The sequence below is a fragment of the Daktulosphaira vitifoliae genome, unplaced genomic scaffold (assembly GCF_025091365.1).
Source record: "Daktulosphaira vitifoliae isolate Bord-2020 unplaced genomic scaffold, ASM2509136v1 Scaffold_1, whole genome shotgun sequence".
NCBI classification, from domain to species: domain Eukaryota; kingdom Metazoa; phylum Arthropoda; class Insecta; order Hemiptera; family Phylloxeridae; genus Daktulosphaira; species Daktulosphaira vitifoliae.
The window spans coordinates 29,644,721-29,663,199 of NW_026099572.1; the positions used below are offsets into that span (position 1 = coordinate 29,644,721).

At 25.5% G+C, this 18,479-nt stretch overlaps 2 protein-coding genes across 9 annotated transcripts in view; both read left to right on the forward strand.

Moving 5' to 3' along the window:
• Nucleotides 1-18,131, forward strand: part of LOC126895193 (lachesin-like) — a 30,659-nt gene extending 12,528 nt beyond the window's left edge. For 2 of the 8 annotated variants that reach the window (XM_050666793.1, XM_050666795.1), the window contains exons 2-9: nt 1,680-1,783; nt 11,595-11,802; nt 11,872-12,027; nt 15,378-15,506; nt 15,572-15,709; nt 16,487-16,636; nt 17,695-17,772; nt 17,838-18,128. In XM_050666793.1, coding sequence (XP_050522750.1) covers nt 11,646-11,802; nt 11,872-12,027; nt 15,378-15,506; nt 15,572-15,709; nt 16,487-16,636; nt 17,695-17,772; nt 17,838-17,947 — 918 coding nt within the window. In that variant the 5' untranslated portion in view covers nt 1,680-1,783; nt 11,595-11,645 and the 3' untranslated portion in view covers nt 17,948-18,128. Of the gene's footprint in view, nt 1-836; nt 903-1,086; nt 1,576-1,679; nt 1,784-5,359; nt 5,421-11,015; nt 11,264-11,594; nt 11,803-11,871; nt 12,028-15,377; nt 15,507-15,571; nt 15,710-16,486; nt 17,331-17,694; nt 17,773-17,837 lie in introns of those variants that run through there. The other 6 variants (XM_050666791.1, XM_050666794.1, XM_050666790.1 and 3 more) reach the window with 6 other exon arrangements.
• A 47-nt stretch (nt 18,132-18,178) lies between these two features.
• Nucleotides 18,179-18,479, forward strand: part of LOC126895201 (GTP-binding protein Rheb homolog) — a 146,211-nt gene continuing 145,910 nt past the window's right edge. The window contains exon 1 of the mRNA XM_050666810.1: nt 18,179-18,188. The gene's annotated coding sequence lies outside the window, so the exon portion shown is untranslated. The remainder of the gene's footprint in view (nt 18,189-18,479) is intronic.

Below are 18,479 nucleotides of genomic sequence, written 5' to 3' on the forward strand. Positions count from 1 at the left end.
AAGTAAACAAAATGTCACATTGATGAATAGTTGCAGGTTATATTTATTATTTCATGTTGGACAGTGGACTACGTTTTGAAATACTAGAACTATACAACAAAATTTAATTTATAGCCTTAAAATTATAAGGCCATTTTTGTCTTTATACGGCGGATTTATAAGCCGTTTAATAAAACAAAACAATATTAATTATTGTTAAATTGTTTTTACAAAAACAAAAACGTGAGTAAATTATCATTAGTAAGTTTTAAAAAAGTTTAAACCAGTAATATTAAGTATTGCAAAATTTTCAATACTTACTGGATTTAACTTTGTTAGAATTTATATATGCTATACTTAATATAGCATAAAAATATAATAGTGAATTAAATCACTAACAGAAAATATTTATCTCGACTTTATTATGTAATATGAATCTATGTAACATGTAACTGAAGATAATTGAACTATATAATAGTTAAATATGTGTTATATAAGGTAAAATAAATTACAAATTATTATCCTTTTTTCTTTTAGTTCAGTGGTAATTTGAAGACCAAATAAGAGTAATTCAAACGTGTTTTAAAAATAAATGTTCTTTTGTAGAATCCAACAAAAAAAAAATACAATATCGTTATTTTAGAGAACACATTGGAATTGATGTCAACTATAAAATATATTATATACAAACGATCTATTTTCAACTGCAAATTTAGCGTTCTAATTTAGTTCATTATTCTCAAATTTCCATTCTTAATTTAAAAGAATCAAAAACAATTTTAATTTTTCTAAAGATCTTGCTGCTTGATAATTGATCAAAATGACTCTTAAAACAGTGATTGACTCTTTTATTACAAACCACATAATTCACCGAAAAATATAAGTAATTATGAAATATTTTTTATATTCATCTCTTATACTTTGTAAGTATGTCATCTTAAATTTATAAAATATATACATATTTAACTACCTTGTATATTAGATAATAATCTTATAAGGAAAATGACTGGCTAGTAACAACTTTGGACCAATATTTTAGAAGTTATAAACATTTTTAAACCTAGTCGGTAAAAAAATGAAGACGAAATGACTAGTGATAATACTAGTAGCAATCGAAACTCACCCCCAATTACTACTTTAAATTATTAAGAACTTCTGAAATATTAGGCCAAAATCACAAAATGTATGCATATTATTCAAAGGATTTTTCAAAGCCGGTTTTGCAGTGCCCGAAACAAATCACAATTGCGTGGTCCTCATGCAAGAAGGGTTGAAATGGGATAGATTCTCCCAGTCAAAAAAAATTATTACATAGTGAAGATACTATTTTTTTTTTTTTTTGATTGGAAAGAGTAATACAATTTTTTTTTATATAGTCCCCCTAACTACACAAATGCTATGTATGGGGTACTCAAAGCAATGCTTTTAACTCTGAACATAATTATGCATTATAGTGGTAAACATAAAGTCAACAAATAATGTATATTTTCTTTGAACTCTTTCCAACTCTTATAGTAGTAAATTTTTCTACGTCAAGAATACTCTTTTCTGTAATCCTTTAATGTTCTTAAATAACTGAAGTCGATTGCTACACAGGTACTTATACTAAAAACTATTTTATATTATAAGAGAGTTTCTAATGGATACTTCGTCATGTTATTGATTAACTCACTTTCAAGTTAATCGTGTTTTATTTGCAGACTCCAAAAGACCGTGGTTTCCAGAACCCGTGCCAAACGTTACAGTAATTGCGGGTAAAGATGCATTACTTACTTGTGTCGTTCAAGAACTTCAAAATTATAAGGTAAATTTCTTTAATTGACTATAAAAATATACCACAGTTAAAAATCATTATATAATAACAATTTACGGGTATCAAATTTGATACTTGAACAAATGTTTTTTAGATATTTAATATCTTAAGTTAATTTTTTTTTTTTCAAGTTTAAAACGACAAAAAATTAATAAATAATAAAACCCAAATAAGTCTTAGTCTACTTCTTTTACGAAACAAGTGCAACTACTGATTATATTTTTTGAGTATAAATAAACCATTTAGTGAATCAAACATAGTTCAATTTTATTATTCAGCATATTACATATTTAATAATATATTTATTTAAGTAAATGTAACTAAATTTTGGTGTACAGTAATTCAAATTTATGATTTATTAATTATTACTTTTTTCGTAATTTGAAATGTCAGTATTTACGGGTTGTTGTTTTAGTTGCATTAAGTGTATGTAATAAGATTACCCGTGAGTATACTATCTCAAAGTATAGTAATGGAGTTTCTATCACGAAGTAAATAGTTAAGTTTATAATTTTCGTATTTATCTAGATTAATGTTTTATTATTATTTTAACAATTAATAAAAAAATCTATTATATGAAATGTGTATTCAATATATTTGACGTAGACTATTTAACTTAAATCAACATTTGTGCCATAAAAAAATGTACTCAAAATTGTTAGCATTCGTTTATTTTATAATCATCATAATTATTTTGGTTAAAGTGTAGGTACTACACACTTGATTAATTCTGTGCCTGGATTTATTGTTTTTTTTATTAAATGACATTATTTGAGTATATTTTTATCTATTATATAAATATACAGTCGAATTGATAGAAAGCAGTAGCATAGTAAAGGAGAGCTAAAGTAATTATAGGCCCACCATTGGCCAATTATTACTACTCACAGTATATAATTTTAGCGCTAGTATGGCTATGTGATAAGCCAAAAAAGGACTTTAGCCCCTCCAAGCAAAATCCTGTCTAAGCCACTAATAGTAAGTATTAGTATAGTACTATATTTTGATGTTATTATCAAGTACTACAGTACCGAATAATTAAATTAAAATATTATTACACAAATTTATTTATTTTTTCTGATAGATATACAACTAAAGTATGAATTTTTTTATAAATTCATTCACTCTATTATTATATTTGTGTAACAAATGTAAATAATATCTCTAGTTTTTCCGTTTATCAAACAATATAAAGAATTATCATTTCTTTTAAAATGTTTATAGTTTAAACCGTAAAGTGAGGTAGAATGATTTATCTGAACTTATAAGTTATTTCGTACAAAAAAAAGTTGTTAGAAACAGTATAATATACCATTTTAAGTTAATCTATATATTTATAAACATTATAAAAACATTGATACAAGCTGGAAGTTGGTTATGTTGTTTTTTATCACTGTAACAGATTTTTATTAATTTCAATTAGTGCAATCCTAGTACCCTGAGTTTTTAACATACTTTATAATTCTTTAAGATTTGTAATAGTTAAAAATATTTTGAAAATGTAATTTATCACATTATTATTAATATTCTAAACATTTAAAAACACACAAATACATTCGAAACTAAACTGTTATCATTTACTAAACGATAATTTCTTACTCGAACAAAAGTGATTTATAATAAATGTTTGTACATAGATTTTTATAATTATTAAAAAACTTTTTATTGCTTTTTCAAATAGTTTTTTGGTGTAAAAACATTAATCGGACATTGGGGTCTTGCCAAATAACTTTTTACAAGTCCTAATAAAACAATCCAAAGAATGCGAAGTACAAACATTTGTAAACCTTAAAGTTTGTTTTTATGATATATTAGTTAGTGCCCTTTACCTTTTGTATTTTTTTTTTAAATAGTTTAAGGTTATATGTACATAAATACTGATATTGCTTTTGATTCTCTATTTTCGAATAAAACTAATACCTGGCTTACTTTTTTTTGTAAAAAATATTTTTTAATTTTATGTTCTAAGATAAATATTAAATTAATTGAAAAAAATATATTTTAAGGATAACTTTCGAAGTATAAATAAGAAGTTATAATTTTTTTTATACTTTTAAATAAAAAATGAACGAAATAAAATTTTGATTTGTCGATAATAAGTTTTTAATATTACTTTATGATATATTAACTTTGATTTAATTAATTAATTAATTTGTTTTATATATAAATATAAAATATGAATAAAAAATATTTCTAATACAAAGTATGAAAAATAATATACAAAAAACAAGGTACCAAATTTAGTACTTGTAGTAATACCAATCCAATTAGTTCATCAAGGACTCAAGTCAAATAATTTGATGAAAAAATTCGCTAAACATTTCTAACTCCGTTTTTAAATTATCATATCCAGGATATTATCATATCAAATATATCTAGGATTATTAATCAACCTATTTTGAACCCAATTAAAATAATTAGAATAACATTTTGTTGAAAAAAAATTACATTCATCTCTTACCCCTAGAAAATTTATAGATGTCAATTTTTTTTTTTTTTTTTATTAAAATTTGAAATTTCTTAGAAAATTAACTTGGATAGGATTATTTACGAAGAAAAACTTTACAAATAAATAACTCAATAAAGTGTTAAATAATTGAGTAAAATCAAGATTCAAATTAATATTACTACTACAGTAATACCAATTGGACCAATCAATCAAACTGAAGTAGTATGATATTTTTTTAAATTTCCACTTTTAAAATTGAAATACCAAAATTATTTACAAATATATTAATAAATATTATTATACTCAATAATTCCGGATAATAAAAATCTAATTGTACTAAAAAATTAATCCTATGACTTAAAAAGTCATAGGATGTTTTTTTAAATATAAAGTTAAAATAAAAAAAATTAAATCTAGGTAAGGACCACTAATATTAAGAATATGGCTATGCTAATACAAGTTTAATAAAGACAAACACATTAATTAATCTTGCTCCTTCATATGCCATATCATATTCATGATTGTAAAGTGTTGTACCTGACAAATTGTATCACTCATCTATTTATAAATTTTATTCAAGTAAAAATTTAATTTAGCTCAAATATTATTGTTTTAAACATGATATATTACAAAACCTTAGTTGTTATCTTAATTTTATTGGAAATACATAATGAAAGTTGGTATTTTTTTTATTTACAATAAAATATATTAAATCCAAATTCGGTTTTCAAATAAATTACTTAAATTTATTACATTTATTGTGAAAGTTTTCTGTCTGTTGTCATTTTATCGATTTGAAAAAATTCAAAGTACTATTGACATTAAAAATTGTCTTAAAAAATGTAATTCTTGAAATACAAGTAGAATCATTAAAAAAAACAGTTAGTTCTTCCTGAATACCAAATAGGATGTATCATCTAAGGTAAGTCACGTAGGTCTCAAAGGGACACTCTGGTACTCTAGGTATTCATTGGCCACCGTTGCTGTTCATCAATAGACATCTTTGTTTAAATGAAAAACTGCCGCTACTTTCTTGGCGTCAATTGTCATAAAATAGTTTTTTACAGACCACAACTAGACCGAAGTGTAAAACAAATGAATATTTTGATCACGATTGAACTTCATAGGAATTTTAGACGGCGCGTACAGTTGTGTTTGTTAAAAAGGACTTTCCAAACAGTTAAGTTACTAAACTGACTAAACTTGCGCCGTTCCTTAAATCTTACCAACCTTTATTTGTATTACTAAACATTTATTATGCGAAACTTTCTTAATGTGTACTATATAAAAATTCTTTTAAATAAAATATAGCTATTACTAAATTATCTATTTATTAAATTAAAATCAAACATTTCAAAGATGAAAGGTTTAGACTAACATAACTTATATATATATATTTTTTTTTTTTCATTTAATTTTGAATACTTACTAAAATCATAAATTAAACAAAAAAAAAAAAATTTCACAATGAATGTGTGCAAAGAAGTTAAAAAAATAACAAGCGAAGATATTATAACATTTAGAGTTAATTTTATGGATAATAATATTGCAATTATTTTTATTTTATTAATGTTTAATGTTAATTTAGGAATATTTAATACAATTCTCATAATGGACCATTGTATGCAAAAATAAATTTAATTTACTTTCATCCAGTACTAATTAAATTTTCTTAACTATTTTATTTGAATTTATTAATTATAATTTGACTATTTGAAGTTAGTAAATGTTGATTTTTAAAACATTTTTGTTGGCTAATAATAACATATTTTATTTCTCTGGTTACTAAATAAATAAAAAATTAATTTACAATCGTTTTACCGATTGTAAATTAGAGAAAATTTTTATCGTTCACCATTATTACCACGTAAAAATATTCGTTATTTTCGAGTTTTTACCTTAAGGAAAGTTTTGCTAAACTAAAAATGGCAAAAAATTACTGTAAAACGTCTTTAAAAGAAATGCGTCATCGTCATCAAAGAGAAGATGCTAACATTAGAAAAGCAAGAAATTGGTATGATTTTCATGAGAAAAATGTTTGGGCTGATGACGAATCTGATATCGACAAGAACGTCATTATGGATGAAAATATGGTCTCTCAAGATGTGATGAATGAAAATGCAGATCAAGTCAAAGCTGTCCATTTTGATCAACAAAATGAAGTTATGCATTTTGATCAACAAAATGAAGTTATGCTTGATTTTGCGATGGCTCCTAATGAATTTGATTTAGATGATATAGTTGTAGTTGAGGCACATGTAGAGGACGTAGATATTGACGAATTTGCTCATGAGCTACTTGATGACCAAATTGACGTTATGCAAAACGCATTGGAATTAATAGCCATAAATGATGAAAACGGTTTGCCGGAACAAAATGAAATTGACAGACTTGGACTTGTCAACGAATTCATTTTCGAAAATTATGTTTTTATATACTACATTCCTATCGTGAATAATATCTTTGACATGGAGGCGATGTTAGTTCACAAAATAAGTTTATCCCAATTCTATTTTAGAGACGATGGTTCTCTAAATGGTACTCTCCATGTTTCTGCCACAGCTGATGAGTTGATAACGATATACATCCCTCAGAAGAGTAGCGATCATGATTGTCATAACGGGATCATCTTTCAAAGATCTACAGTTGATCGTTAATTGTATGCGTTGATTCCCGATCATTAAAAACTAGTCTGTACATCAAACGCAACGATTTCATATTGATTATGCTTTTTATGTCTGAACAATTTAAATCCCTTTACATTTATTATATTATCAAACGGTTAACTTTATTTTTGTTTATTCATACAGAGGAGATAATAATTTATCCATGTGGCTTCATAGGAATACCTATGAAAACTGCTCATCGTAACATTTCCTAATTCTATTTTCCTATTATTCTTTTACTAACATTTCATCTCTTCTTGTTCTTATTTTTAAATTATTCCATTAACTTCAAATAATTTGTCATCATTTAGATCTGTAAGATCGCTACAAATATTTTATTATATTAGGCATTTATAAATTGTTATTTTTAAATTCATTAATATATCATATTTTTTGTTGAAAAATGTTTGTGTTTGTTAATTATTACAAATTATGTATGATATTACAAAAAACAGCAGTGCAGTAAGAACACAGCATAGTGAACACCATTATAGATTGAATTCTATAAGTGATTAACATAACTGCCATTAAACGCTTCGATGTAAAAATATACACAAAAATAATAGAAAACGAGGAAAAGTTTTAAAATTATCTTTTACTATGTGAATCTACTTTGTAGATATTATTTGTAATATTTCGAAGTGTCGTTAAGTAAAATCGGTTCAAAGAACTTGTGGTACAAACACAAAAAAACACATAATATAATTACTACTAAATTAGTAAAAAACTACCATGTAAACTACATGGTAGATTGTCAATTAAAAAATATGACCTTTGATTTCCCAACATATATTTCTAAAAACATGGGAAAATACATCATGTTTTTCCCTAAAATAATTCATTCTTAGCTTTGCATCAAAGCTCAAAATATAGAAAAATTTTTCTTCAATATATATTTTATTATTATTATATAAAATACACAGTGTCTTAGATCTAACTGACAAAGCTTATAACTTTTGATCTAATTATCATTTCATTGAATATTTTTTTAAATAATTATTGCCTTCATAGACTATGTTCAAACTATATTTTTTATTATTTACCACTATTCAGAAAACAAATTTTGAAATAGTCATTTTATAGCCATTTTCTTACAAAAAGATTTGATAGGTCAATGATTTTTAAAAAAATTAGTTATAAAAAACGTGGCAGAGTAAACAATGTACACTATATAATGTAATATACATTTCAAAATTTATTTTTTCTTATTAGTGATAAATAATAAAAACATGATTTAAACGTAATTTAAGTAGTAGAAAAAATTGGATACAAAGTTATAAGTGTTGTCAGTTAAGTCTTAGACACTTTATAGTAATAACATTATTATTATAATTCAATTATTATTTCAATTTATTTATATGGAAGTTAATTCTTATATATAAGATATAACATTTCTAAAATTTAAATAAGCTCAACTATTATTATTAGAGATAATGTGAATACTTTGAATGTTTATATGTTTTTATATGTTTAATGTTTTATATGTTTTTTTTTTTTTTTTATTATTAGCTTTCAATACAGAAGTATTATTATAGCTAAACGATTAAGATAAAACTATACAATAGAAACTAAGACTATACAAAAGAAAAACAAAATATTGTTATTATACACAATTAAACATATCGTTAAATTAATAAATTAAACATAATCAAAATATTAAAAAAGAAAGAACAAAACAAAAAAGATCTAGGATATTAAATTAACATACAGAAAAATATTATATAACGAAGCCAGCTGAATGAACGAAGGAAATTATAAGTATAATTATTGAGGAGGATTTTGTATTAAGGATATTAAAACTATTAATGGGCGAAATATTAAGGGAGGACAGGAAATTGAACAAGAGTAAACGGTTATGTTGTAAAGCTGGGCAATCAAATAGTAAATGAGGAAAATTACAGGAGACTTCATCATTGTGTTTGGGGCAGAAGGGGGAATGGTTTAGAGACATGTTAAAGGCATGACTAGGTAACCGATTATGACCAAATCTAAGACGGGAAAAAGAGATAATATGGAAACGGGACAGAGGGAGGTTGTAAAATCAAGGACGTTTAGGGATAGTTGGAACTATAGATTTATGCCAGTTAGCTAAAGAAAAATTTGACCATTTATCTTGCCATGCTTTATTAATAGTTGGAAGAAAAGAGGAAAGGAGATCGGAAGAGGGAATTTTTAGGATAGGTGGTCTGTTGAAGGAGTTAGTCAGTTTGGCTAGATGGTCTGTTATCTCATTGCCAGATATTCCGACATGACTGGGGCACCATAAAAATTCAACATTGATGTCCATTAAATAGAGACTATAAATTAAGGCTTTAATTTTCATTATGAGGAAGGATCTACTTTTTTTAAAAGGAACTGAGGAAAGAGATGATAAAACTGACAGTGAATCCGAGACAATTAGAACATTTATTATATTGAGCGATTTGACGAATTCGAGAGCCGAGGATATCGCATAAGATTCGGTGGTAAATGAACAAGCTTTTGAAGGGAGATTATCTGAGAAATTCATGTTTAGACTAGGAATAAAAAAGGAAAAGCAGGCGGAATTAGTATAAACTGAGCCGTCAGTGAATATGAGGCAATAGTTAGCAAAACGAGAGGAAATGAGTTCATCAAAAAGATAATTGACGAAATTAGTTGGGAGAGATTGTAATCGAGGCTTGCTATAAGAAAGAAATAGATGATTAAAGTGAATTTTTGGAAAATGAGTAAGTGCATAAAATGTTCATTTTTATTTTACAAAATACAATGTTATGATACATTGTGACTAATCTAATATCCTTTTTCAATTTCAACCTTATTTAAATAATAAATTATTATTTTAATTTAAGTATAAATATTACTTGTTTCATTAACTAATAAGAACTTTATTTGACGTTGATATTTTATAATTACTAAACGTAATCCTAGAAAAGTTTTACTTCCATCACAGTATATCTTGTTTATGATAGCTTATTATTTAAAAGTAAAACTTAAGAACAAAGAAATATCCATTTCTGCTTAACTAAAATACATAATACATTAAAATTGTATCCATGTCTTGGTATAGTAATAGGTATCGCTTATTTAAAAAACGGTTATTAAACGAGATTAATGTTTCATGGAATTAAAAATATTTTTTTAAGTTTATAGATTTTTGAAAATTTTAAATAATGAAACTGTACTTTTAAGGAGAATTGCAAAACATATAAAAATATAATCAGCAATTTTACAGGAATACTCAAGTTCATTAATAAAACAAATCTCTTAAATATTACACAGAATATTTAATAGGTACTCTCATATTTCTTAAGTAATATTATATAAGTACTTTATTAAATAATCAAACTTAACTTAAAATTATTACATAATTTCGATTTGTTAAATAGATATAACAATACGTTTGATTTAATTGATTTGTTGAACATCATAAAACTACATGTTATTATGCTTTTTTGTAAATTTTATACTGTTCAAATTTATTGATAGATGATAGTGAGGACTGTCTTAAGAACTAATATTAATTCAATTACAACTATTATTTTAAATAATACTTGATTTTTTATTAATATACACATATATATATATATATAAATATTGAATTTTTAATTGAGAATAAAGAAAATTATTTACTATGATTTTTTTTTATTATGTGTAGTTTTTAATCCTGAATTCTGTTACCTTATTTTTTATGTAAACAAATGGTAAGAGGGAAAGAGAATAGATGGTGGGGTGATATCACACTACAGGTTGGTCCCATAGGTTATCTGAACAACGTTCTTTCTGTGCATTCAAAGTACCTGGTTATGTGACGTAATCAACTGTATTCGTTCATTCCTATTATACGTATAGATCCCCTCCGGGCACCAATTTTACTGATCATCCTCCCCGTTCACGAATACTACTAGGGTAAAATAAAGATGATCACAATCATAAACACGCAGAAGATTTGCGAATTTTATTGGGTTCTATCCCTCGAGTGCAAAAACTGTAGTAAATCAAAAATGTTTTTTTTTCTACTTCCCAATATAAGAATACGACGCCTATATAACAATATTTTATGATTATTTCCCTTCGATTTCGTATTCAGGCAACGGACACAACACGCACGTCTTAGAAAATTGGGATTTAATGTTCTGTGGTAACCTAATAGCATAAATGTGATGTTTTAGCTCTTCTTTTAGTCGTCTCTGAAATCTCTGTTTTGTAAATGTATATTTTTGATTGATAGCCATGCACAGTTTTTGATAAATTTAGTAACACATAGTAACGAAATGTCAACACAGTCAAAACATTAACAGATATATTTTTTTGATTATGAGTAATCTCTTTATATGTCACCTAGTCAAAAAACGCTAGTATAATATAAATATATACGTAAGCTTACTTACAAGTAATATGTGCAATATTTTAAAATTAGCTATAGGCGAAATAACAATAAATGTGTTATATCAACATGTAATTTTCCTAGTTAAAGAAATCAGGTCCTGATCCTTATTAGCTTTTATGCAAAAATCTTGAATTATTTTGTTCTTTACTCAGAGTGCCTTAATTATACTGTTTATAATTCAAAAAACATTATAATTAAGCAAATTTATTAAATATTAAATTTTGTTTTGTACTTAGATGTATACTTATATTATACATGTATTTTTTTATTTTACTTTAACACTGATTGTACTTACAATATTATTATATTTTATTTCAGGTAGCTTGGGTTCGTGTTAATACTCAAACAATTCTTTCTATTCACCATCGAATGGTTACTGAAAATTCGAGAATAACTTTGTCTTACAATGATCATCGTACGTGGTTTTTACACATACGCAACGTCCAAGAAACGGACAGAGGCTGGTACATGTGTCAAATTAATACGGAGCCAATGACAAGTCAAAAGGGCTATCTTCAAGTAGTTGGTATAACTCAAAATCAAAACAGATGTAACAAATCACTACAAGTCTCACTGTATTTTATATTTTATACAGCACCTCCAAAAATAATTGAAGAAGAATCTAGTACAGATCTAGTTGTTAAAGAAGGATCAGATTTGATATTACAGTGTAAGTCCAAAGGATATCCTGAACCTTATATTATGTGGCGAAGGGAAGACGGTCAAGATATCAACTACAATGGCGTTACTGGTAATTACATTTTATTATGTAACTTTCTAAAAGGGTTAGCGAATATGTTTTTAATAGCGTTTATTTGAAAATGTACAATCTAAATAGTTATAATGTACAATAAATAAATTATAGCGAAATAAACAAAACTTTTGTTATAAAAAAATTTGAAAAAGGCTAGAGACTAATAGAAGATTTCATATTTTTTTAATAATCATTCAAATTGAAGCTTAGTGATTTTTGAGTACGGAAAAATGATTGAAATTTTGCTACAGTAATTTTTGGATTTATTGAATAAAATTTCATGTTTGAAAAAGAAAAAATATTAGTCTTTGTTGAATACTCATTGACTAGGGCACTTAGATTAAAAATATGTAAATATATGGTGGTAACTATATACTAATTTAACGGAGACTAAATGTTCAGTTGCACTATGTAAACACTATTTGCAATTTTTAGCACTTTTTTGTTAAAGCTGAAGTGCAGTATAAAAAAACCTGCACATTTAGTGAACTCTAAATATATATTTCTAAAATATATATAAGAATACAACAGACAAAAACCATATAGCATTTAAGTACATCTGGTTTAAGGTGTTTATGTAGGCAACATAATCACCAAAGTTTTTCATAAAACACGTTACGTTATTAGAAAAAATAATACTTAGAAAAACGGGGTACCAGGGATTCAGAAAGACTACGTTATTTTTGCGATGACTTTCATCAACCGTGACGCAAGAAAGAGAGATTTGTTGGGATTCTAGAAAAACGGCACCAGGGGTTTAGAAGACGAAAACGATCATCTTGAAAGTCGTAACTGTGACGACGGCGGAGGGATAACGTTTAAGTGTACCATTGATTGTTATTTAAGACAGCCTGACGTATTCGGTTTAGTGATATCAGACCTTGTTGCAATTATACAACAAATGTGTTTTTCAAAGATCAATTACTCTCCCTTCTTATCTTTCAACATTTTTGAAACTGTCACTAGACTTCGTAGTGTACAACGTGTAAAAAGGTAGTGTGAAATTAATGCACGTGATTGTTTTCTTATATATTATACACACCAATAACGCGTAATGTACCGGCGCTTGAGTTGTATAGAGCGTCGAGACTTCGCGCCAAATTTGTGCTGTGAAAATCATAGCACCGGCATTATGGGCCCTTAAAACAGGGAAATTAATTTGTATGGCGGCCCAGATGTTAAAATTTTTTTAAATCAAATATAATCAATATATGAATTAGAATTAAAAATAAACGTCTTATAAAATTAAAATAATTTTATCTCAACATATTAAAAGATGTACTTTAATAAAGAATAAGATACTGTTTGCCAACTTTTTGAAATTTGGTACTCTCCGGTAACAGATAAGTAAATCAATCGCGTGAAAAATCGGACAAGTCTGTCTAGAAATACAGTGACAATAATGGAAATAGAAAATTAAAACAACTTTGATGTAAATATTTTTCGTGAGCCAATTTTTTATCCTCTGAAGGTCAGATTTAGACTGCAGGCCGCTTTCTATCTTAAGACATTTTTATCACGGTCCATACTTTAATACTAAATTAATATTAATAAGATAAATACTAAAGATTACAGAATATGTAAACTAAATACTGAAAAAATAATAAAACCAATAGATAGAAAAATTTTCTGTAATTTTATACATTAATATTTACCATCTCTAAACTGAAGTATGTTTTTAACCGACTATTTTGATGAATTTCCCTAACTTGAACCGTAAAAAAAAAAGTTCAAACACTATATCCTTATTTTTCTAATAAAAAAATTTTAAATAAAAAATAAGTTTTTTTGAACAAATAACTATTTAATTGATTTGTAATTATTATTAAATAAGAAACAATGCGATAATAGTTAACTATACTATTTGAGCTTAATGGAATAATTATTTTTTTGTCAGCGTCGTTGCTTAATGAATCATCCACATACTCTTCGATTCCATTTGAATTAGATTTAAATGGTATTAAATAATTAGATATTATTGTGCCAACAGTTAAAATAACAAAAAATACATAATCCTACGATTAACAATTCAACACCGAATACTACAATGCGGACGAACTAGCAAACAACTTCATGGATAATGATTATAATAATAGGATAAAATATAAATGTTATCTTTATTTTTCATTAAAATGTAAAAAACTCGTTTGTGGTTTAATATGTAATTTAATCGGGATCTACAAATAGATGAAATCCGATTTCGCCAACTGATAGGTTGTTTGTTGTTAAATATATTATAGTAAGGTACATTAAGAACACTGTAGGTAACCGTTGTTTAAGCTGTTGAACATTGTTATGAGGTTTGTTAAATAGACATAAATAAGTTAATACGTATTTGTATGTTTGTGCCGTGTAGTCTTTAGTAACAAAAGCAATGTACAGTTTGGCATTTTATAAAAAAAAATACATTGTTGTCACATCGCAACTATTAACATAAATTTTATTCATAATATTCATTTCAATTCTTAAAAGTAATGAATCAATTTACGTTCCTATTCCTATTATATGTAGTGGATCTCCTTCCTTCATCCGTTCCCTAAAAAATGAATCGATTCCATGAATCCGTTCCTTATGGAACGCGTTCTTTAACAACACGTGACAAGTATCATCAGAATTATGTGTATCTCTTAGAGAAAAACATTCAACGTGTTACTCATACATCTTTGATGGTATATTTAATTTTTGGTATTAGTAATTTTTTTTTAGAAACAATTAGGCACGGGTATAAGAGAGGACCATAGAAACAATATTAAAATTAGAATTATATTCTAAGAAAGGGTTCTTTTTAGAAAAATAGCTCTCAAAGTAATAGAAATAGAAAGATTCAACATTTCTTCTGGTACCTGGACAACAACATGTAGTTGATCCATAGTCTAGTAATAAATCAGAAACTGATATTAAAAAATAAGTTATTTGAGTAATATAATATCATTTAGTTCATATGATTAAGTAATTTTGACAACAACCGTAATGTCTTATTAATTTTTGTTGAGTTGACTTCTTGTTAAGTAAACCATCTTATAAGTAAACATTATTGTAAAATAGACGTTTAGTAGAAAACAATAAGACCTTTAACCTAAAAATTTACCAATAATAGCTGTCCGATTTATGTCGGAAATTTTCATTGTTACAAAATGAATAATTATTTTTCTGTCCGCAGAATTATTTTTTTTGTAAAATCAATTAAAATTTTTATATAAAAGATAAACAAAGATTATTAATGGATTTTAATCTTAGATATTTTATCTACACACTTATATAAAAAATTAATAATATTTTTTAATAATTTAAATAAAAATGATTATAAAATAATAAAACTAATTAAAAAAATTTTAATATTCTTACAGTCAACGTCGTTGATGGTGAACAACTATCAATAAAAAAAATTAGTAGATTACACATGGGAACTTATTTATGTGTAGCTTCCAATGGAGTGCCACCTGCAAGAAGTAAACGCATCAATGTAACTGTGCATTGTAAGTAAATATTCTGGTAAAATTGTTACAAACAATAATAAGATTGATATTTTAACTATTTTTAGTTCCTCCAATGTTGATGATTTCAAATCAGTTAGAAGGAACTCGAAGAGGGCTGCACACAAAATTGGAATGTCATACAGAAGCCAATCCGATTTCTATTAATTATTGGATGAACCAACATGGAGATATGATAGTCTCTGGTAATTTAATGATTGAATTATTTCAATGTATGCTTGAATTTTTTGAATAAGCATAAAAATTTCAAACCATTTTTCTATAGCTTAATATTTAATCATAACTATAGTTTTAATTAAATCAAATTAGCAATTAGATTAGTTTAAAACATTATTTTTATATGTAATGACGATTGTAAATATTATGGTAATCACTGCATAATCCTAGTAAAATTAAGAAATGCATAATGAATATTTGTTGAAAAATAATATTTATTTAAAAAAATCATATTTTTAGTAACTGTTAAAAAACAGGAAACTATAAGGTTTATATTGAAAATTCATTAATTTATTCTGCTGAGGTTTATTTTTTTTCGTGTATTAAATTTCATTGATAAATAAATACATTTTTACTCTAAGGTGAACAAATACCGTTACATTTCTATAAAAACTCATAAATAAATTTAATAGAATTTTAATAACGTGAATGTTTTTGACGTATGTCAGATGCGCAAAACCTTTCACATCGAGTACACTTCCTTAAATGTTAAAATATTTATTTATTTGACGATCTACACCATTTTCTTTAAATCGAAGAATCATATAAATCAACTGTATTAGTTCTTAAATTTGATTATGAATAAAAAGAGATATTTTATATAATTCATATATTTTTAAAATTGTCTTATTATCATTATTTATTCGAATTTAAATACAAATTTTATGAGACTATTCATAGTAAATTGAAGAATCAGATAAAAATAATCATAGCTCATGTTCTTAACCGCAATTTTTTTTCTCTAGACTCAAAATTTACAGACGAGAAAATTAGAACGGGATATATTTGTAAAATGATCTTGCACATATCAAATGTCAGTTATGAAGACTTTAGCAGTTACAAATGCGTAGCAGTGAATGCTCTCGGAGAAACTGACGGAATTATAAAACTTTATGGTGAATTCTGCCACAAAAATTTATATTTTATATAATTTGTAATCAAAGGCAAACCCAAACTTAAAATTTTGGGTCGGAACTCATTGAGTATAGTGAAATCAGAAATATTAGTTTATATTAAGAATATTAAACATTAATCGAATTATACGTTTTTAATTTTAACTTTGTAAAATTGAATAACATTAAATAATAACAGTGGTAGTCTAATTGAAGGGGATTAAGGGAATAGACCCTCCATTGATATACCCTATTGACACTTTTGTAAACATTTTGTACAAATTTTAAATTGTTACCAAGGTTATAGTTTATGAAAGGATTAGCAGAGTTTATCCTCCCAAAAATGAAAAATATTTCTACGACAAATTTTAAAAATTTGGAACCCTTCAAAGTGGTTCAAATGATATTTATAAATGCATATGATTTCGGCTTCTAATCACCACTGCTTCACTATTGCTAGTTGTTATATTGGAATGACGAGCAACAGAAAATGTCACATAATCCTGTTAAGGTTTTTAAATCTAAGAAAAGAAGCTCTTCATCATGACGTTGAATCTGTGATTAAAATCACTATTGTAAAACATAATAATTTTATGATTATGCTTCCCTCAGTATTCTGGTAAATGATAAGATTTCATAAACCTTATTTATTTGAAAATAAGTATAAAATATATACTTTTAGAGTAATGTTGGACTTTTATCCCAAATTTAATTTTTTTTCAAATTCAATACTAAAAATTGTATGTAAAAATAATACTATTTTATTACTCAATAATGATTAATAAAAATATTTATATCTAAAAAGAAAAAATCAAATATTGTAAAATTGTTTATAAACTTAATATAATATTCTTAAAGAATGAAATATAACATTAAAGTATGATAAATTTTTATCATCTTTATAATATATTCAAATTTAACTAGATAATGTTTATTTTAATATTGAACTTTTACCACAGTTTACACAAAGGTATTGGAAAATTCTCAAGAATATTATATAATATATATATATATAGACATACATTAATAATGTAAATTAATTATAATTTTAAATTTCATAGAAATTGCATCAATTGTAACGTCTAATGAAGTATTTTTCGATGACGAACATTACAAATATGATTTGAATAATACAGAAAGTATGAAAAAATATTTTGTACACTTTAATAATAAAGTACACTTTTCACTTAAAAATTATTTGTAGGTTACACGGTTGGACCCGCCTTAGATGACAGTTTCACCTTATCATCTAGTTACATTCACCGTCAAAACATCATACTGTTCATTTTAATTGTTCTTTTAACTTGGTTGTAAAAGAATCGATTTTTTTATTTGTTATAACAATTGTAATAATTGATAATCATAACAACATGTTATAAAATATGTTGTTATAATATTATGACTTGTTTAAATTGTGTAATTATTTGCTTACACTAAATTAACTGTTGTATATTTTGTTATAATATTTATAAACTATTATTGAATTATATTCAGTAAATTGTACATAAGAATACTTTGTTTACTGAACCAATAAAACGTCTTTTTACTTTAAGTATTGTTTAATCTCAAATTAGAATGGAAATTTAGGCACCTAGAGCTGAAGAAATCAAAGTGACAAAACATTCATTCCACGATGTTTGAACTATATATTTTCAATGCAATTGGTTTAGAAAATTGATGATAAATAGAACTTAATTTTACATAATCTACTATGATTTTTAATCCAATCAAAAGAATGGTAATTTTACTTTTTAGGTTTGCACTTATCTCATTTTTTTTCTAAATATTACTTTTACTCCTCCAATTCTAAGAGCCTCAATTAAAAACGATAAAAAATACCAAATAA